Source organism: Cavia porcellus, unplaced genomic scaffold, assembly GCF_034190915.1.
Source record: "Cavia porcellus strain 051 isolate PalLab524CR breed Dunkin Hartley unplaced genomic scaffold, mCavPor4.1 scaffold_6, whole genome shotgun sequence".
NCBI classification, from domain to species: Eukaryota; Metazoa; Chordata; class Mammalia; order Rodentia; family Caviidae; genus Cavia; species Cavia porcellus.
The window spans coordinates 26,930,725-26,951,495 of NW_026947489.1; the positions used below are offsets into that span (position 1 = coordinate 26,930,725).

Here is a 20,771-nt window from a genome sequence, read left to right on the forward strand (position 1 = left end):
TACTGCTCCAGCTGGCAGCAGACCTTGGCATTATCCACATGGTGCTGGTTTTAGGTACATGCAGAATGGATAAGTTGCGGGGTCAAAAAGGCTTCCACCCAGATTTCAGAAGGGCTGGGAGGCCAGGCAGGGTGCCCCTGAGAGAGCAGTATGTGAAGCTGTGAGGGTGAAGCCAAAGGTGCAGTAGAAACCCAGAAGTCTGGAGACGCCACAGACATGAATCATCTGAAGAAAACTGCAAGGATGAAACAGAGGGTGCCTGAGACAGAAGCCATAGGAGCTACAACAATTAGCGGTGCCATAGGGATAGAGACACCCAAACCCTGTGGAATTCAAATCTTGCCACAGAGTGCTTCAGATGCTGCACATGGAACTATAAGACTTTTTTTTTTTTTTTTGTCTTTTTCCTTTTTATCGGTACTGGGGATTGAACTCATGACTGCCTGCTTTCTTTTTTTTTTTTTTTTTTAATTTTTTTTGTCTTTTTCGTTTTTTATCGGTACCAGGAATCGAACTCACGACCACCTGCTTGCAAGGCAGGCGCTTATGCCGCTGAGCTAAATCCTCAGCCCCCTGCCTGCTTTCAAGGCAGGTGCTTATGCCGCTGAGCTAAATCCCCAGCCCAGGTACTATAAGACTTAATGTTGTCTGCTGGGTTTTAAGTTTACTTTGCTCCCATTCTTTTGTATCCCTCTGTATAACTTTTGGAATGGAAATGTCTATCTTGTGCCATTGAATGTTGAAAGTGTTTAACTTTGTTTTCATTTGTACAGGGGCTCATAGCTAAAAGTTTGCCTTACATCGCAGAGGAGACTTGGGACTTTTTGGCAGTGCTGAAACTGTTAAGACTTTGGCAACTCTTAGAGATGGACTAAATACCTTTATCATAAAGGAGTGTATATGAGTCTTTGAAGGGTCAGGGACAGAGTGTTATGATTTGTGTCTGTATGTCCCCACAAAGCCTCATGGAGGGAGGAAGTTTTTCAGGGGCAGCTAAGTCCAGAGTTTGAGATTGATTCATGCTAAGATTAAGGGTATGAGTGCTATACCTGCTATCGGGTGGGGAGCCTGAATACAATACAAAAAAGAGATATAAGAAAGAGATTTGCCCTCTCTTTTTACCTGCTTGCTTTTGCTGTTTTCTGCCACCATGAACTGCTGTCCCTCTGTCATGCCTCGGAGCTAGCCTATCTTGGACTGAAACTTCCACAAACTGTGAGCTATGTAAGTCTTTCGCCCTGTTTAAAAAAAAAAAAAAATATATATATATATATATATATATATATATATCTCCTCCATCATTCTTTCAGAGTCCTAAAAACAATAAACACAAGTACACAGTTATTAGGAAACTAAATACACTTTCCAGCCATAAATGAATTTTAATATGCACCTCCAGAAAATGAAAGACCATGAAAGTTGAAAGTTGGGTGCTAGACCACTGTGTTCTCTGTTGCACCATGGTCCATCTTCATGCTGTAGAGTGTACTTCTTTTCCTCCTTTTACTTGGCCAAAATTGCTCTGCAGAGCCTGTTTTCTAAATAAATGAAAAAGTTTTCTACCAGTTTTCTATCAATAAAAAATAAAAGAAAGTAAGGTACTAGGATTTCAGGTGATTTTTTAGGCCTTTAGGACATTTTTGTTTTGTGTGTATCACTGGCCTAAATCACAACTACCTGCCTTCTGGTGTGCAGCTACCAAATACCACATCCCTGCTAAGAGTAGTCTCATCAAGCGAGCTAATTAAAAAGATTTTTTATTGGTCCCAGGGATCAAACTCACGACTGAGCGCTTGCAAAGCAGGTGCTCATGCCGCTGAGCTAAATCCCCAGCTCTGTTTTTTGTTTCTTTTTTTTCCCTTTTTTTTTTTTTTTTTTTTTTTTTTTTTTTTGTCTTTTTCCTTTTTATCGGTACCAGGGATCCAACTCACGACTGCCTGCTTGCAAAGCAGGCACTTATGCCGCTGAGCTAAATCCCCAGCCCCTGTTTTTTGTTTCTTGAGACAGGGTCTCACTATGTAGCCCAGGCTGGTCTTGAAATCAAAACAACCTTCTTGCCTCAGCCTCTCAAATGCTGGGATTACAAGAATGTGCTATCACACTCACCCTAGAAAAAATTTTATTCCATGAGTTTTCAACAGTCAAGACAAAGTTTTTCACTATTTTCTTGGGTATTTTGGGGTGGTTGTTGTTTTTTAACTGTTTATTTTTGTGATACTGGGGTTCAAACTCAGGACCTAGTACATGAAAGTGCTGTACCATTGAGCTAAGCCCCATCTCTCCTTTTTACTATTGTTAATTTTGAGACAGAATTGTCCTATATACTTCATAGTGGCAGAGACTTTATAATCCTGAGGCTTCAGTCTCACAAGCAGTCGGGATCACAGGCATGCATCTGCCTCTCCTCAATTTTATTCTTTTGTTTTGCTTTAGTGCTGTGATTCTAAACTTGTCCTTTTTGACACAGTGATTGTTTACCACTGAACTACATCCCCAGACCTTTTATTTTTTTGAGACAAGATCTCACTAAATTGCACAGGTGGGACTCGAATTTGAGTCTACTGTTTAAGCAAACTCTGAGCGTTGGGATTATAGACCTCCACAACCGTGCCCGGCTTAACAAGTGAAATCTTTTATTCAAACCTTACTGGCCTCAAAGTTTCTCAATGTCTCACTAGTGAAGCTGAGGACCAGCGGGTTCATAAGAATACGAGTAATAAAAAAAAAAATTAAAAAAAATTAAAAAAAAAAAAAAAGAATACGAGTAATACACTAGACCTTTCAGCAGCTGGAGAGGCGCAGTCTTCCGATATCCCACAATCCTCTAGTCACGTACTTCCGGTTTTTCTAGCTCCGCCCTACGTGGTTCCTATCTGTCGTGCAGCGGTGTCGGAAGCACCTAGTGGGAAAGGAATTTTATTTTCGTCGTACTAGGTATTCAGCCTTTAGAATCCGTCAAGTTTGAGAACTCGTCGCCGCTACCGTCAACATGTCTGTCCCCAGCTCACTCATGAAGCAGCCGCCCATTCAGTCTACGGCTGGAGCCGTCCCAGTCCGCAATGAGAAAGGTACAGTGTTCATCTCTCGAGTAGTCAGATCTTACCTCCTCCTCCAGCCTAGGCACCTGCCTGCCTTTCTTGAGCACTGCTCTAACCCCTCCGACCCCCAGACCCAACCTTCGGTTCCCTCCATCTTCCCAGCCTAAGCTCGCTCCGGGAAGGAGTGCCTACTTGAATCTAATCTTATTCTTAGGGCCTGTCTTCTCTTGTATACAGCAAGCACCCCACTTCCCTTGGTTTCTGCAGATTCTTTAGACATATATAAATACGTCTCTTGCAATGATGTGATAAGTTGCCAAATTATTGAGAGCTAGAGAGCGCTGTGTGGGATACTGCTCCTCTTTTGTTATTCAGAACAGTCTTTTATAACCCTTACCCAACCTTGAACAGTACTTATGTGTTTGTCTCCCCCTACTAGATAATAAATTCCTGCTCTCCTTGAGGCAGGCACTATGTCTTCAACTTTTTGGTCTTTTCAAATGGCACAGTGGTTGTTTATTAAGTTGAATGCAGACTTGTTTAACGCCTCGGCTTTAATAATTTCATATTCTAGTGAGTGAAAAATATGCAGGCTGAGCGTGGTAACCCTAAAAATGTCACTAGTCTGAGACCAGCCTGAATTGTTTTTAAGGAAACATAACTTGTATATAAAATCTTAATAAGAAACCTTGGGGCTGGGGATTTAGCTCAGCGGCATAAGTGCCTGCCTTGCAAGCAGGCAGTCATGAGTTCGATCCTCCGTACCGATAAAAAGGAAAAAGACAAAAAAATTAAAAAGAAACCTTGTAAAATGACAAATAATGAGTCAAAAGAAAAAGAAAACAAATCCCATATTTGCTGAGTGTGTATTTTAATTATAAAACAAGAATATGAACAAAAAAAATTTTTTTTTTCTTTTTGAGATAGGGTCTCACATATGCAGTTCAGGCTGATCTTAGGCTCACTTTGTAGCCCCGGCTGGTCTTGAACTTGCAACAATTATTCTACCTCAGCCTCCCAAGTGCTGGGATTACAGGACTGCGCCACCATGCCTGGCTGAACAAAACATTTTAAAATAATTTCTCAATTATTTGGCAACTCATCACATCATTGCTGGAGACAAATTTGACCTTAAGAAAAGTTTAGTTTTGTGAAAAACTTAAGTTGGACAGTTTTGTTTCTTTGTTTTTTTTTTTTTTTTTGTCTTTTTCGTTTTTATCGGTACCAGGGATCGAACTCACGACTGCCTGCTTGCAAGGCAGGCGCTTTATGCCGGACAGTTTGTTCTTATGGGAGTTAAAACATGTTTTAAAAAGAACCTGGCAGTAAAACTAGCTTCTATCCTGAAATAATCATGTATAAAAACAACATAAAACCCGGAAGCTAAGTAGGTAAGAGTGACCTACTCATTAATGCACTTTGCTTTGCTGAGACAAGATGTGAACCCACTGCTTTCACCCTAAACTGCATCCCCACTCCACTTTTTATTTTGAGACAGAATCTCATTTGCCCAATTAGGTTCAAACTTGCAATCCTGTCTCAGTTTACCAGTGTGCTACATATGTAGGTGTGTGCCACCACACCCAGCTAGTCCTTCTCAAATGTGTCTGGTTAGTACAGTTGTGTGAGAATTTTTTTTAGAGGAGACTCGGAGGAGTTCATAGGCCTATCTACCTGTTGCAAATTGCCCTCTGAAACAAGTTGTAAGAGGATAAGGGTTTCTGTTTCCAATATATTCTCTCACACAGTTGTGTCAGATTTTTAAATGTTTGCACAATCTAAGAAGTATGAAATGTTAGCCCGCTGTTTTAATTTGTGCTTCCCTAATTACTAGTAATGAGAGGCATCTTCATGTGCCTATAAAATCCTCCTCATTTTTTGACTCATCCTTAGCTTTTTTTTTTTTTTAAACAGTAGTAGTTTCATTAAAGATAGGAAACGAAATGGGCTCTTCAGAGAGAGTTTGGGTCAAGTAAAAGTGGGAAAAGAATATACACCCTATAGCATGTAGGTGGGCCACCCTGCAAGAGGGAACAGGGTGCCTTTAACTTAAATTACAAAGTCTTCTACACATTTTCAGTTACAATGTTACTGGATTTATCAACTGTCTTGTAGGAGTAACAGAATAGATTTAAAAGATTTTCCATCTTCTAATTAATATATTTAAATAAGACTGAATACAAGAGAAGTTTACAGTCCAATAAGAATATAAATATTTAAGATATATTTTTCACCTTTAGCCTTTCATCTATCTGTAATTATTTCTTCTGTATGGTAGAAGTTACAGGTCTAATTTGACTATTTACTAACTGTTGGTCAACTCTCTCTTCCCTGTCAACTGATGTTTTTGTACATTGTTTTAAGAAACAGCCTCACTCTGAACTCCTGGGCTTAAGCAATCCTCCTTCCTCAACCTACTAGCCCAGCTGCCAACACTCAGCTCCCCATTTGTAAAACAGAATGCTCTCATTGTTTATCATTGAGTACAAGTTGAGCACTCTACTCCCAAAACCTGAAATTGGCTCCAACATGATGTTCATAAAGTTTCAGATTTGGATTTTCTGATTAGAGATACTCAACTGGTAAAGTCAATATAAATATTCCAAAAACTAAAAAAAAAAGCCTGCAAAATCAGAGATATTTCTGCTCCCAGTCAAGCATTTAGATATGGAATAGTCACCCTACATGTTTACCACCAGGTGTGGTAGCACATGCCTATAATCCCAGCACTCAGGAGGCTGAGGCAGAAGAATCACTGTGAGTTTGAAGCCAGCCTAAGCTACATAAGACCTTGTCCCAAAAGTCCAAGCCAAAAAAATTTTCTTTTTGCTATATCTGTTGTTAAGATTATATGACTTTTAAAAATAGCACATTGTCCTGTCCTGCCCATTAATTTTTTTTTTTTTGAGACACAGTCTCACCATGTTGTGCAGGCTGGCTTTAAACTCATGGACTTCTGCCTCAGTCTAATGTTAAGCCATTCTTTTGCTGTTATCAAGAAATTAAGCAATAACAAATACTGGAGGAGCTGTGGGGAAAAAGGAACCCTTTTCCACTGTCAGTGGAAATGCAGACTGGTGCAACCACTGTGGAAATCAGTGTGGAGATTCCTCAAAAACTAGGATTACAAATCCTGTTCAACCCAGCTATTCCCCTTCTGGGTATCTTCCTCTTTTTTTTTTTTTTTTTTTTTTGTCTTTTTCCTTTTTATTGGTACCGGGGATCGAACTCACAGACTGCCAGCTTGCAAGGCAGGCATTTATGCCGCTGAGCTAAATCCCCAGCCCCCCTGGGTATCTTCCTAAAAGAATTAAAAACATCATACCACAACACCAATGTTTATAGCAGCACAATTTGTAATAGCTAGATCTTAGAAACAGCCTAACTGCTTATCAACTGAGGAATGGATTTAAAAGGTGGTATTTTTATACACTGGAGTACTACTCTGCATAAAGAAGGTTAAACTAAGGACTTTGATAGGTAAATGGATGCAACTAGAGATCATACTCGTAAGTGAAATAAATAAGACACACGTGTAAACATTGTATTGTCTCACTAGTGTGAGATGCTGAAACAAACAACATATGTATATGTGTGTATATGTATCTATATGAAAATAGTTAAGATAGTTAAAAATAATAATAATGTTAAGCCATTCTTGAAATGCTTGGGGCTGGGGATATAGCTCAGTGGCACAGTGCCTGTGTGGCAAGCATAAGGTTGTGAATTCAATTTCCGGTGCCAAAAAAAGAGAAAGAAATCCTGGGCTTAAGTTTATAGGATAATGATAATGAAGTTTGTGTGTGTACGTTTTCAAGATTTGGGGGGAGTTTTCTTGTTAATTTTTGCCTTATTGAAATAAATTTGTTACTATTTAGTATTTTTGTTTGTTTGATTTTTGTTTTGTTTTTTTTGAGACAGGGTCTCATGCAGTTCAGGTTGACCATGAGCTCACTTTATAGCCCAGGCTGGTCTTGAACTTGCAATGATCCTCCAGCCTCAGCCTCCTGAGTGCTGGCATTACAGGAGTGTGCCATCACGCCTGGCTGGTGTTTTTGTATATGTATATATTCATAAGTGAAATCCATCCAGAGGTTTCCTTTGAACTGTCCATTTTGGTTATAATAGTTTATTCATCCTATAAAATGAGTTGCTTGGTTTTTTACTTTATTTGCTGCATTTCTTTCTTTATCTTTGTCTTTTCTTTTTCTTTCTCCCCCCCCCCCCCCGTGATTCTGTAAACTGATCCTAGGTCTTTCACACCAACCTACACCCCCAGTATTTTTTTATTTTGTGACAGTATCTCACTAAATCTCTTAAATTACCCAGGAGGGGTTTGAACTTTTTTTTTTTGTGAGAGAGAGTCTCACAAAATATAGTTCAGGCTGGCTTTGAACTCACAGCAATCCTCCTGCCCCCTAGTGCTGGGACTACAGGCATTCCACACCACACCTGGCCTTTTTTTTCTTTCCATCCTTCTGTCTCAGTCATGTGCTGGGATTACAAGTGTGCACCACTAGGCCCAGCCTGAACGTTTGTATTTGTAAAAAGAGATTATCTATTCTCTATTATTAGATTACTAGATTATCTATTACATCTATAATTTAATAGCACAAAAGCTAAAGAAAAACCCATTTCTAAATAAATGAGTTATGTGGTTATATAAAGGCTGCCATGAAAATTACAAAGGGAAGCAAAAGAATGGCTAAGCAGTATTTTAGACTAATCACCCTTTCAATTTTTGTTAAGCATTATTACAAGTTATTTAAGAGTATAGGGGCTGGGGATTTAGCTCAGCGGCATAAGCTCCTGCCTTGCAAGCAGGCAGTCATGAGTTTGATCCCCAGTACCGATAAAAAGGAAAAAGCCCCCCAAAAAAAGAGTATAGCTGAAGCAAAATAGCATGAACTGATGGCAGAGTGAGGGCTTTTTTTTTACAGTTTTACTGCTCACTAGCTTCCACTTCACTGTACACAGTAAGCCTCAGTGTCATTAGTGTTGCTGTTCACAAGAATGCCTTCCATGCATTGGCCTTTGTAGGAAAGCACTGTTGATAGGTGGTTGGATAATGGCTCTCCTAGCATGTTTAAATACTTGTCTAACAGGAATACAGACCCTACCTGCAAAGCCCAACATTGGGGCCGGGCATGGTGGTACATTCCTGTAATCGCAGCACTGGGGAAGCTGAGGCAGAAGGATCATTGCAAGTTTGAGTCCAGCCTGGGCTACAAAGTGAGCCCAAGGCCAGCCTGAACTGCATAACGAGATCCTGTGTCAAAAGGAAAAAAAAAAAGAGGCTACTGAAACACAAAATTATCTTTCTTGCCCAGGTGAGATTTCCATGGAGAAAGTGAAGGTAAAACGTTATGTGTCTGGAAAGAGGCCAGATTATGCTCCTATGGAGTCATCAGATGAAGAAGATGAAGAATTTCAGTTTATTAAGAAGGCCAAAGAACAAGAAGCAGAACCTGAGGAGCAAGAAGAGGATTCCTCTAGTGACCCCCGGCTGCGGCGCTTACAGAATCGGATTAGTGAAGATGTAGAGGAGAGGTAATGACTGCCATTATGTTTCTGTGGATCTGAATGTCTACATAGCAACAGCAGCAGTAATAGTTAACACCTTAACAGTTCTTACTGTATGCCAGCTATTCTGTTCTGAGTATATTGCGTTTACTATTTCTTATGCACACGATACACTTATGAGAGAGGTACTACTATCCTCACTTTACAAATGAGAGAACCAAAGCATAAAGGGTAGAGAGGCAACAAGGCATGAAGACTTAGAGGGAGATCTTTAGACAGGTGAGGGGTGTAGTTTTATGCTAAGGCCCTGGGTTCACTCCCTAGAACCACCAAAAAAAAAAAAAAAGAGAGAGAGAGAGAAAGAAAGAAAAGAAAAGAAAAATTCCAGAGACTGGGGATACAGCTCAGTAGTAGTGTTTGCCTAATGTGCAGAAAGCCCTGGATTCCATCCCTGTGCCTCTGCCCTGTGAGTTCGCTGTGTACCACTGGATGGTGTGTACACATTTGTTTAATGTTTTAGGCTTAATTTATCGACTTTCTCTGATGCCCTAGTTTAGTTTCTTTAATTTGTACCTCAATTTCTCCACTTCAAGACTTTTCCATGAGTGAGGCAAATAGGCTGATGATGTACTACTGTAAGGGTTTTCTGCAACTAAAGAAAGGCACCTAATTTTCCTTCATTTGTGTGACTTGTGTTAAACTTGGACATCCTGTTTTTCAGATTGGCTCGACATCGAAAAATAGTGGAACCTGAAGTGGTAGGAGAAAGTGACTCAGAGGTAGAAGGAGATGCTTGGCGCATGGAACGAGAAGATAGCAGTGAAGAAGAAGAGGAAGAGATTGATGATGAGGTGTGGTATAGGGAAATTTTTTAAGTGGAAAGGGTTTTTTTTTTTTGGTACCTGGGATTGAACTTAGAACCTCACGCTTGCCAGGCAAGTGTTTATGCTGCTGAGCCAAACCCCAGGCCCAATTGGAAAGGATTTTTTATTTTTATTTTTTTTACATACAAAAAAATTGGGAGCCATACTCATTCCTAGAGGCCATAAAAGCACAAGGTCACTTCATTTGGCAGAACTCTAATCATGTGCCCTGTTTGGGGGGATAGGACTGAAAATAAAATAATACTAAGCTATACTTACTTTAGAATTTGTTGGGTTTGATGAAAGAACAATAGACCAGTGTAGTGGCACATGCTTATAATCTCAGCACCTGGGCGGCTGAGGCAGGATCACTGTAAGTTTGAGGCCAGCCTGGGCTACATAGTTCAAGGCCAGCCTGAACTACATAGTGGAAACCCTGTCTCAAAAAGACAAGAGGGGGCGGGAAGAGAGGGGAAGGTAAGGAAGGAGAGCCATCTTAGGGCAGGGAGTGTGGTTCGGTAGTAGAGATTCAATTACCTGCACCATCTAAAGGCCATCTGAGAACCCAGACCATTGAAACAACTGGTTTCAATGTATACCTGGACAGGAAATAGAGAGGCGCCGTGGCATGATGCGTCAGCGAGCACAGGAAAGAAAAAACGAAGAGATGGAGGTCATGGAAGTGGAGGATGAGGGACGTTCTGGAGAAGAATCAGAATCAGAGTCTGAATATGAAGAGTACACAGACAGCGAAGATGAGATGGAGCCTCGCCTTAAGCCAGTCTTCATTCGAAAGTAGGTGTTTCACAAAGCAGGTCAGAATCTCATAGATACTACTCTCTAGGGCAATAGCTTAAGCCTCTTTCTGTCCTGTGTTTTTCTGAAATGTAGGCCCTAAGTGAAAATGCCCATTGCCTTTGCCCTGCAGTGTAGATGCTAAGGAGTAACTTTTTAGCAGAAAGCTTTCCTTTCTTTTTTTTTTTTAACCCCATTCGATTCCATGGGAAAGCTTTCCTTTCTAATTAAGAGCACCTTAGATTAAGAGCCCAAGATTGCATATTTCAAAAACAAAATGAAGCTTGAAGAACAAATCTTATTTCTTTCCTAATGGCTAGAATTGCAAGCATGTTCCCACCTATGTAGATTTTTCTCAAAGATGAATGGGCCCTGAAAACCTGGGATGGACCAGGTGTGATACCACATGTTCATGATCCTGGCACTTTGGGAGGCTGAGGCAGGAGTGTCACAAGTTTGAGCCCCACCTGAACTTCTTGGCAACTTAGCAAAACCTGTCTCAAAACAAAACAAAAAAAACCAGAAAAGGTTAGGTCCTGGGTCTAACCTGCAGCACCCCAAATACATACACACATATACACATATACATATACATATACATATACATATACATATACATATACATATACATTTATCTACCTACCTGGGATGAGTCCTATTTTTGGTTGTTTGCAAATAATAGGACCAAAGATTGTTTGGCTTTGGATGAGACTAGATCTGGAGAGATAAAGAACTCCATTCTTAGGCTTTGGGCAGTTAACAGTACTTCTGTGATGCAGGAAGGACCGAGTGACTGTTCAAGAACGCGAGGCTGAAGCATTAAAGCAGAAGGAGCTGGAACAGGAAGCCAGACGCATGGCTGAGGAGAGGCGCAAGTACACACTCAAGGTGCAGCGTGTTGTGAGGCTTGGGTGGGGAGAGTAGTGTCCTTAGGTTGGTCTGCAAAGATGAAGTCTGACAGTTGAATTGTGCTCCTTGCCCAGATTGTAGAAGAGGAGACCAAAAAAGAGCTGGAAGAGAACAAGCGGTCACTGGCTGCACTGGATGCTCTTAATACTGACGATGAAAATGATGAGGAAGAGTATGAAGCATGGAAGGTTCGAGAGCTTAAGAGAATCAAGAGAGACAGAGAAGACCGAGAAGCGTGAGTACAGGGTGGTCTGCAGTTAATGATGCCAACAGGACAGGTTTCTGGGAAGGGAGCTCTGAAGCCCAGCCTCTACTCTGAGTTCTATTTTTGGTTTTGTTGTTTTGGTTAGCTGACTTACAGTTTTTGTTTTTTGTGGTGCTGGAGATCAAGGTCAGGGTCTCATCCTTGCCAGGCGCTCTACCACTGAGCCACATCTCCAGCCCTATTCCAGGTTTGTTTGGTTTTTTTTTTTTTTTTTTTTTTTTGTCTTTTTCATTTTTGTATCGGTACCAGGGATCGAACTCACTACTGCACACTTGCAAGGCAGGCGCTTATGCCACTGAGCTAAATCCCCTGCCCCTCTATTCCAGGTTTTTGTTTCTGTGCAACTGGGGACTGATTCTAAGGAGGTGGAATTGTGTTATTTTCAGGTAATTACCTATGAAAAATACTAATAAATGGTTTTGCTCCCTTGACAGGCTTGAAAAGGAGAAAGCAGAAATTGAACGCATGAGAAATCTTACTGAGGAAGAAAGGAGAGCTGAGCTTCGGGCAAATGGCAAAGTCATTACCAACAAAGCTGTTAAAGGCAAATACAAGTTTTTACAGAAGTACTATCATCGGGGTGCTTTCTTCATGGTAAGTGAATAAAAAAGTTGGACAGCAGGAATAACTCTAAAGCTTCGAATTCTTTTCTCCCTTAGAATGAGAATAAACTGGCCTGAAGTGTTCATTTGCAATAGCAATGGTCAAGCTTCTCCTTTGCTTTTTGCCTCAGAAGAGTATAAATCCAGGACCAGGGATTTAGCTTAGTGGCTTAAGTGCCTGCCTAGCAAGTGCGAGATTGTGAGTTTGATCTCCGATACAAAAAAAAAAAAAAAAAAAAAAAGAATATAAACCAAAAGGAGAGGGGGAAAAAACAAAGAAAAGCATTAGCAGGCCAGGAATTTAGCACAGTGGCTCAAGCACTTGCCTGGTAAGTGCAAAGTTGTGAATTTAATCCTCAGTACCAAAAAAGAAAAAGCATTAGCAACTGGATTTTGGCAATAACAACAACAATTCTGTTTTGGCCTCAGCTCTCTAAATAGGAAATGACGTAGTAGAATTGTGCAAGTGGAATGGTATCTTCATAGGTACTAAACTACTTTAGGCTCAAAAAAAAGTACTTACAAATCATACTTAATAGAATTTTGGTTACATAAAAATCAAAACTCTGCCAGGTGTGGTGATACACACTTGTAATCCCAGCACTCAGGAAGTCAAGGCAGGAGAATTGCTTTGAGTTTGAGGCCAGCCTGGGCTACAAAGGAAGTTGAACTGCATAGTGAAAACAAGCGTTGTATACTAAACCCTAAATATCCTCACTGCTACTAAATTCCTGTCCTTCACTGCAAATTCTGGTAAAATTTTGAAACTTCAATAGAAGTTCCCTTTTACCCTCCAAAGTCTGTATATCTACTTGAACAGTATAAAATGTTTGCCTGTTTTCTAGTACATACAGTTTTGCTAGAGTCAGTGCAGATGATGATACTTTCTATACTGCTTCAAAGTCATAGAGGTCTTTTTGCTTAAACATTTCAGCAGCTTTAATAATCAAGTTTCTTAGCAGTGCATTGCTGGCTAAGATACGTAAGGAAGTAGGTATGTGAGAGTCTTTGGATGCATATATTGAAATACTCTTCTGTGGTCAAGGAAATTGAAATACCTTCAGGGTTATAAATGAAGGATTTTTCAGGCTCTGAAGAAAAACATGGATTTCATAAAACTGTTTTAATAGTCCTTGAAACTAGGCCTTTCTCCTGGAAGGGAAAGAGTACCAAAAATGTGGTTAAAGGACTTAGCTCTTCTATGCAGGCTCTTAACCAGATAGTGCTATTCTTAATTCCTTTAGCATGTATGTCAGTAATATATTTTGTACCAACATGTTGACTTAAAACTATTCCTATAGGTATTTCATATTTCATTAAGTGAATAACTTTTTGTGAATTTACCGCATAAAAGGCACTGTTTACCACTGCTAGAGGATACAGAATCCCCGCTTTCAAGGGGCTTAGAATCTAAAAGTGGGGCTAAGGCATAGATACACTGTAAGAAAGAATCAAGGTATGCAGAGGGGGTGTTAATATTTGGAAATTGAAAAGAATAACTTAGAAGAGGAAACATTTAAGATGGGTAGATTCACTGGGATAAAAGTGAACCTAGCAGCAGGAGTGGAGGCCAACATTATAAGCTGTACAGAGAAGTAGCAGGGAGCACTAAAAAGTGGCATTTGGTCTTATTTGTGTTTAAGAAAATAAGGATCCACTAAAGTTTTTGAGAAAGGCAAAAATATGAGATATCTTAGAAACATTAATACATTAAAACATTAAAAACTATTTCTGATATAGGGAAAATAATTCAGGTGATGAGAACTTACAGGGTGATAGTTGAATAAATATAGGAGTTACTCAGATTGTACTTGGAGAGAATTTGGTCTACTTACAAAAAAAATTAAATCAGAAAAGCTAATTTGAAAAGGTTGAGATGATTGTCATTTTACGTGTATTTATTTAAAGTACCAGTAGAATATCTACATTAAGATATGTAAATGACAGAACAGGAGTAAAGATATGAAACTCCTATAGTCAGAATCACACAAGTAATAAGCAGAGAAAGTGCAGAGAATAAACTTACCTTCAGGAAGTGTCTACGCTCAGAAAGGAGAAATGGTAAACCCAGTCAGAGATGTAACCTCAACCAGATGTAAGCTCTTGAAGAAAGGCCCAGTACCCTCTGATTTCTAGTATTCTATTATAGAGCTTAATAAATTAAATATATGGGAAATAGTGCCACAAGCCTGATAAGATGATTTTCCACAGGATGAAGATGAAGAAGTATACAAGAGAGATTTCAGTGCACCTACCCTGGAGGATCATTTCAACAAAACCATTCTTCCTAAAGTCATGCAGGTATGGGAATCCTTGATAACACAAGGGGAGGAAAAAACAAAACATAATATACTGAACTGAGGCTGAGGTGTGGTGTGTTGGGTGATATAACTTATCCATTCTTCCTTCAGGTCAAGAACTTTGGACGTTCTGGTCGCACCAAATACACCCACCTTGTGGACCAAGACACTACCTCCTTTGACTCAGCCTGGGGCCAAGAGAGTGCACAGAATACAAAGTTCTTTAAACAGAAGGCAGCAGGGGTACGGGATGTATTTGAGCGACCGTCTGCCAAGAAGCGGAAAACTACCTAAGATTCAGCCACTTCTTCCACTCTTGGACACAGGAGAGAGTCGCAGCATTTGGTCCTTGATTTTCTTTCTCCATTATGTACATGGTCCCAGTATGCAGCTGACTGAACTGACTGGCATACTTGCGTCCCCAGGGGGCTCTGTTTTTGAAGGTGCTTTTTGACATTTGGACTCATATCAGAAACTTGTTTTTGAAGGGAGAGAAAAAAAGCACTATCTAGATAGAACTAGAGGCTTCCCACTTAAAACAATTTCTGAGAAATCCTAGATTTCTTCACTGTGGCTTCCCATATTTACTTGGGATTGTTAGGAATTTCTTTTTCCAGCCCAATAGCTCAAGTTAGAAATGTGGGCATGTAAGTGGACAATGTGTTACTTCTACCTTAGGGTTAGAAAGCATATGTCAGGAAATCTGAGCTATTTGAAACCTGTTTTACATTGTCAGAGTCAACTTTTCTAAGTAAACATATTTTTGATCCATTTATGTGTGTATCAAGAAATAAAATTACAAACCAGGTTAATTTTTCTTTATTTTATATCCAAATTATAGAATCCTTATTGTTTTAAAATACTATACAAAAAAAACAAAAACAAAAACAAACCCTACTGTGTATCCTAACAGATCCACAGATGATCCAAATTAAATGTATTTTTTCTGTATTTCAATAATTTGAGATGCTAGGATAATCCAGTTAAATCCAGTTACTTTCATTTCTTACTTTGAACTCGTAAGTTTATTTCAAACAAACTCCATAATTTGTGTAAGGAGATAGTTTCTTCTGTTAAATTTCTTTTTTTTTTTTTTTTTTTTTTTTTTGGTGGTACTGCGGGTTGAACTCATGACCTTGTGCTTGCCAGGCAGGCACTTATGCCACTGAGCTAAATCCCCAGCCCCTCTTCTGTTAAATTTCGTGCTCCTTAAATTTCAGATTTTGGCAGGAGTGGTAGCTTATGTCTTTAATCTTAGTTCTCGGCAGGCCAAGGCAGGCTTGCCATGAGCTCAAGGTCAGCCTGCGTTGCATAGTGAATTCAAAGCCACCCTGAACTACAGGGAAAGTCTAAAACAAAAAACAAAAAAACCTCCAAACCTGAGATTTCATAACTGTAAAGATTTCTCTCCTGTTTTATTACAATGTTAGAACAGTAAAAGTAGTCAGGGTTACTTTCTGATTCGTAATCAGTTTCAAAATTCCTAAGTATCTGTGAATTCATAAAACCAAATCTGCCACAGAGAACACTGATAATATTTCTAAATTCATCCTCCTTTAAAAGGTAGAACATTATATAATAGATTGTTTTAAATTAGGATAGTATCATTGGCACATGCCTGTAATAGCACTGAGAAGGCTGAGGCAGGAGGATGGCCATGAATTCAAGGCCAGGTTGTACCACATACTGAAATCTTGTCTCAAAAAATAAAAAAATAAAAATAAGGAAACTAGGAAAAAGTTTTCCCCTTTCTTCCTATACAGCCATTCGTGTATCTAGACAGAACTACCCCACTTCCCATGCTCATTTTTATCGTTTTTTCTTAATGGTGGAAAACCAGATTTGAAGATACTTCTTTTACTTAGAGGTTGCCATTGTTGAAACAGGTACAGGACAGGATATCCAAGAAATAATATGATGGAGAGATGTTGGAACAACTAAAAAAAAAATGCGGTAGAAAAAATTAACAGCTATATTGGATATCCAAACATTTCTACAAAGTGCAAATCTCAAAAGATCTATTCCTCTGAGACAAAACCAGTAACTTTTGCCTTATGCCAATAGGAAATTATTCAAGATGTTAGTCTGATTCCATTAAGCAATGATTTAAATTTGATGGCAAAATACTGTTTTTAAAGTATAGACATTGGATGACTTTTCCAGACCACCGGCCTCAAATACTGAGACCTACTGATATGCAACACTTATTAAACATTGTACAGGTAATACAGCAGTTTCAGTTGCATCCAAGGTGCTAAAATGACAGCATGTCATTTTATAACAGTCAACATTGTGGCTTTTCAAATTTGGTTTTCTGCATTTATCTTCAGGTAAATCTAGTCATGCCTTTAACAATTGCTTTAGAGGGGCTGGGGATTTAGCTCTGCGGCATAAGCGCCTGCCTTGTAAGCAGGCAGTCATGAGTTTGATCCCTGGTACCAATAAAAACGAAAAAGACAAAAAATTTCATTGAACAATTGCTTTAGAGCCAGGCATGGTGGCATACCCCTGTAATCCAAGTACTCAGGAGGCTGAGGCAAGAGGACCACTGCAGGTTTGAGGCCCACCTGGCCGATAGAGTGAGTCTAGGCCAGCCTGAACTACATAGTAAAGTCTTGTCTTAAAAAGACCAGGGTGTTTGCACATCCTTAAAACACCCTACTGGAAGAATCATCCTTAAACCATTTTAGTGCCCAAACAAAAGTACGAGGACAAGCTGGGTTGGGTCACAGGTGTAATTTTCACACTAAGGAAACTAAAGCAGGGCTGCCACAAGTTTGAAGCCACCTTGGGCTATACAGTGAGTTCATGCTTGTCCTAGAATATGTGGCAAAATCCTATCTCAAGAAAAAAAAAAATTATTCTAAGTTGGTATCACTAAAGCCAGGTATAGTGATGCATGTTTGTAATCCCAGCACTTGGGAGGCTGAGGAAGGACTGCCTCTAGTTTGGAGCCAGCCTGAGCTACGTAGTGAGTTGAAGGTTATCTTAAACAACATAGCAAAAAACCAGAAACAAAAAAGATCTTGCTGGGCTGACGGGTTTAGCTCAGTGGTACAAGCCCCTGCCTAGCAAGTATGAGTTCAATCCCCAGTACCAAAAAAAAAAAAGATCTCATTGAAATGCACCAAACTGGAGTTTGTAATCCTCTGACCTCAGGCTTAATAGCTGGGTTCACAGATATGTGACACCACAACCAGCTAAGGCCTTGTAACTCTTTAGGAAAGTATAGATCCCACTTGTCTATTCTGAGGAAAGTAGCCAGGCTTTTTGCATTTGCCAGGTCATCAACTTTTATAATTTATTAAGTAGTTATTTCATAGTAGACAAACTCAGCAAATGTGACCTGGGCAAAGTTGAACTTTTAAAAGCAAAATTATTGTTCTACAATAGGATATAGAATTGACAATGTGTTATGGTATAGAATTAAATTCTTTCATCAATTCTTCCTGCCTTTCATTTAATTAGGTTTAAAAATAATCTTTGGCAGAGTGGAGTGATGCACTCTTGTGTAAAGGAAATTTTAAAACTTGTAAATCTGCCACTATATTCAAGGGTGAACAAAAGGCAGCCTGTCCCCCTAAGGAGAGAATAGTAAAATTCAGCTAGCCATGGCATTCTAGTGCCAGCTGCAATACGTAAGTTAAGTGTAACTCAGAAGTGCACAGCTCAGCTCAGTGTAAGATGACTGAAGCCTCCTGCTCACCCTAGCCTTTACCTTCCAACCATCAGATAGAAAGTCAATTAACTTGCCTGAATCAAACCTGCCTAGGAGCATAAGATAATATGTAACCAAGTATAAAAAGTCCTGGGCCAGGGATATAACTTAGTGGTACGGTACCTTCCTGGCAAGCCTGATTGAGGTGGTGAGTTAAACTTCAGGTCCAAAAAAAAAAAAAAAAAAAATCCTGTTAACAGACTGCTTCTTGCTATTTTTTTTTAAATTTCCCATTTAAAAACTTGTGTTTTATTAACTCCCAATATGGGACTGATGATTTGGAACTGAGATTCCCATCAGTCCACTGGTGTAAACAAAGTCGGTTCCTTCCCAAGTTCTTCAGTGCTAAGTGTCTTGCATCTGGCTTGGTCCATTTTCCCACAACTATAATCCCAGCACTAAGGAGGCTGAAACAGGAGGACTGCCATAAATATGAGCCAGCTTGGGCTTCATAGTGAGCCCACGGCCAGCCTAAATGAACTAACTACATAGCAAGACCTTCCCTAAAAAAAAAAAAAAAATCAAAAATAACCTTTGAGCTAGGCAAGACGGTGCATACTACAATCCAGTATCCTGGGAAGGTGAGGCAGAATTGCAGGTTGCAGTCCAGCCTGGGCACCTCAGGAAGATGCTGTGACAAAATGAGAAAAAATGAATGTAGCTGTGTGTAAAGGTTGTGGTTTCAATCCCCAATACCACCAAAACAAAAAACAATCTTTGGTATCTGTATTATTACCATGTTCCCATGTGTAACACTTAACTCTGGTGGCCTATGAACTGGGCTGGCAACTTGTGTCTGTTGCCACGGTTCACTGTAGCTCCTGGGTAAGTGCTGGCCTTTCAGGTGTTCCTAAGCTATCCTGGACACACTGGTAATTGGGTGCAGTAACTAGGGAGACTCCAAACATAGTTTGAAGGCTGTTGAGAGCCAGCCTGATATCTAGAGTATGCACCTTGAAAGAACTTTTTTATAATGAGCATAGGTTTATTATGGGTTGTGGAAGCGAGAATCATTTAAGTTACACTTCAAATTCCTACAGCAAAATATATAAAGCCTTGATCCAAGATAATAAAACTGCAAAAGAAAAAAATCTTTATTGCAATAAGTTAGTACAGAAGACATGTCTGAAAAAGCCTCAATCAGTTGGTTAGGGCAATGAGAGCCTCCACCACGTTGCCCATGTGCTCCCGCAAGCTCCTTTCCGCAGCTGCTCGGGAAATCTCCATCTCTGACATCTGTAAGACAAGGATCCACCCGGTTACCTCGCCTCCTTTCTAGCACTAATGTGCCACTAAACTTCTGACTCCACCTATGTAAGCAAACAATCCAAATTAACCGGAACAACTTCCCCTCCCCATAAACTAGTGCTACTCACTATCAACTCCAGATCTTCCTTCTTGATAGTGACCTTTGCCAGTTCCTTCTCCCTGCAAAATGTTATGTACATGAGCCCTTGTATTCCACCTCCACAAGGTCTTGGTCCCTTGAAAATAAGTGAATCCTGCTGACAAAGGATTTCAACTAACATCCCCGTGCTTCCCCCTAGAGGCTTTAAATAGCAAGTGTCACCAAAAGGCGTTGCTTACACTAAAAGTTAAGGTCCAGATCTGCAGGAACCAGTGAGGGGCAGAACGGTACTAATGGTAAAGGATGGCCTTTATTTCTGTTTGGGGGCTCGTTCAGTGGCTGCAGACTTACCGCTCCTGTCGGGCCTTCTGCTCCCGGGACCGCCTGTCTCCGATGACGGACATCGCCTACGGAAACACCCCTGTCACTTCAGGGCGGGTCCTGAGCAGCTCTCCTGCACTCGGACCACACGGCTCTTCACCAGGCTCTTCCTAGGGCCGCGGTCCTCCTGCCTCCGCATCTGGGACCCGCACCCAAGCCCGAACGCGAGGTTCCAGCCACAGGCACGGACGCTCCAGCAACCTCACCGTCTCCAAATTGGAGCTCTGGATCTCCTTCTCTTCTGCATAGTCGGTGACCCGCTCTAGGTCCGCCGCCCCGCTGTCATGCTTCCGTGGTTTCTCCGGGGGCCGCTCCGGACAGCTGGTCTCAGTTTCCAACTCTAGCTCCACGTCCCCTTCAGTAGCCATATCTTCCTCGCCCCGACAGCACACGGGCCACGCTGATCAGCAACTTCCGGGACCGCACTTCCGCCCGGGCAGGGGCGGGGCCAGCATCAGGCCGGTCTCCCCAGTGGCCGGGTTCTAGAAGCTTCAGCGGGGATGGGGGCGCTTCTTGTACTTCCTTGAGGACTGTAGTGTTTTCCGGAAAGCGTTCTAGCCCTAACTGTCTCACTTCCAAACCACCCAGGCCTCTTTCCTGGCTTTTTACCTAGGGACAATTTCACCAGGCATACACCAAGGAATTTGTGCAAAAGGGATGGGTGCTATCTAATCCTAAATCCATTAAAACGCTAATCCCCAGGCCAGCTGTGCAAATCGCCCTTCAGGGAGCCCTCAGAGACATCGCACCTCGTGGCCTTGTGGCGTCTGCTTCGGGGGCAACAGGGATGGTGGGTTGACACCACCAGGCGCAGTCCTCATCTGCTCCCAGTTGGCGCCCCTTCGTCTGAGGGGCACAGCGTTGGTGAGTGCAGGGCCAGGGCTGACACTGCAGATAGGCTGAAAGCTCCCTAAAGTAAAGGACTGTTTCAAAAGTGAGTAAACAAACAGCTAACAGCTGGGAAGGAAGGAGCTGGGGATTTAGCTCAGCGGCATAAGCACCTGCCTTACAAGCAAGCGGTGGTGAGTT

The 20,771-nt window shown here is 40.9% G+C and overlaps 3 protein-coding genes across 5 annotated transcripts in view; 1 reads left to right on the forward strand and 2 right to left on the reverse strand.

Annotated features, from left to right (window-relative positions):
• Wdr76 (WD repeat domain 76) overlaps positions 1 to 2,816 on the reverse strand; it is a 63,239-nt gene extending 60,423 nt beyond the window's left edge. Inside the window, exons 1-2 of the mRNA XM_063250138.1 lie at positions 2,779 to 2,816; positions 1,123 to 1,238 (exon numbers count right to left, since the gene is read on the reverse strand). The gene's annotated coding sequence lies outside the window, so the exon portion shown is untranslated. The remainder of the gene's footprint in view (positions 1 to 1,122; positions 1,239 to 2,778) is intronic.
• A 29-nt stretch (positions 2,817 to 2,845) lies between these two features.
• Positions 2,846 to 15,107, forward strand: Mfap1 (microfibril associated protein 1). Its single transcript, XM_063250151.1, has 9 exons — positions 2,846 to 3,068; positions 8,369 to 8,588; positions 9,283 to 9,412; positions 10,032 to 10,219; positions 10,999 to 11,107; positions 11,203 to 11,363; positions 11,828 to 11,987; positions 14,207 to 14,296; positions 14,407 to 15,107. The coding sequence occupies exons 1-9, from the start codon at positions 2,990 to 2,992 to the stop codon at positions 14,587 to 14,589; spliced, it is 1,320 nt and encodes a 439-aa protein (XP_063106221.1). The 5' UTR covers positions 2,846 to 2,989; the 3' UTR covers positions 14,590 to 15,107.
• A 3,976-nt stretch (positions 15,108 to 19,083) lies between these two features.
• Positions 19,084 to 20,146, reverse strand: Hypk (huntingtin interacting protein K). 3 transcript variants are annotated; one of them, XM_013158862.3, is made up of 4 exons: positions 19,949 to 20,134; positions 19,713 to 19,768; positions 19,390 to 19,441; positions 19,084 to 19,249 (listed from the first exon to the last, which is right to left on the reverse strand). In XM_013158862.3, the coding sequence occupies exons 1-4, from the start codon at positions 20,108 to 20,110 to the stop codon at positions 19,154 to 19,156; spliced, it is 366 nt and encodes a 121-aa protein (XP_013014316.1). In that variant the 5' UTR covers positions 20,111 to 20,134; the 3' UTR covers positions 19,084 to 19,153. The 3 variants fall into 3 exon arrangements, with proteins under 3 accessions (XP_013014316.1, XP_063106222.1, XP_063106223.1); XM_063250152.1 differs by lacking the exon at positions 19,390 to 19,441 and having other exon boundaries at positions 19,949 to 20,133; XM_063250153.1 differs by lacking the exons at positions 19,084 to 19,249; positions 19,713 to 19,768 and having other exon boundaries at positions 19,382 to 19,441; positions 19,949 to 20,146.
• Between the last annotated feature and the right edge of the window lie 625 nt (positions 20,147 to 20,771).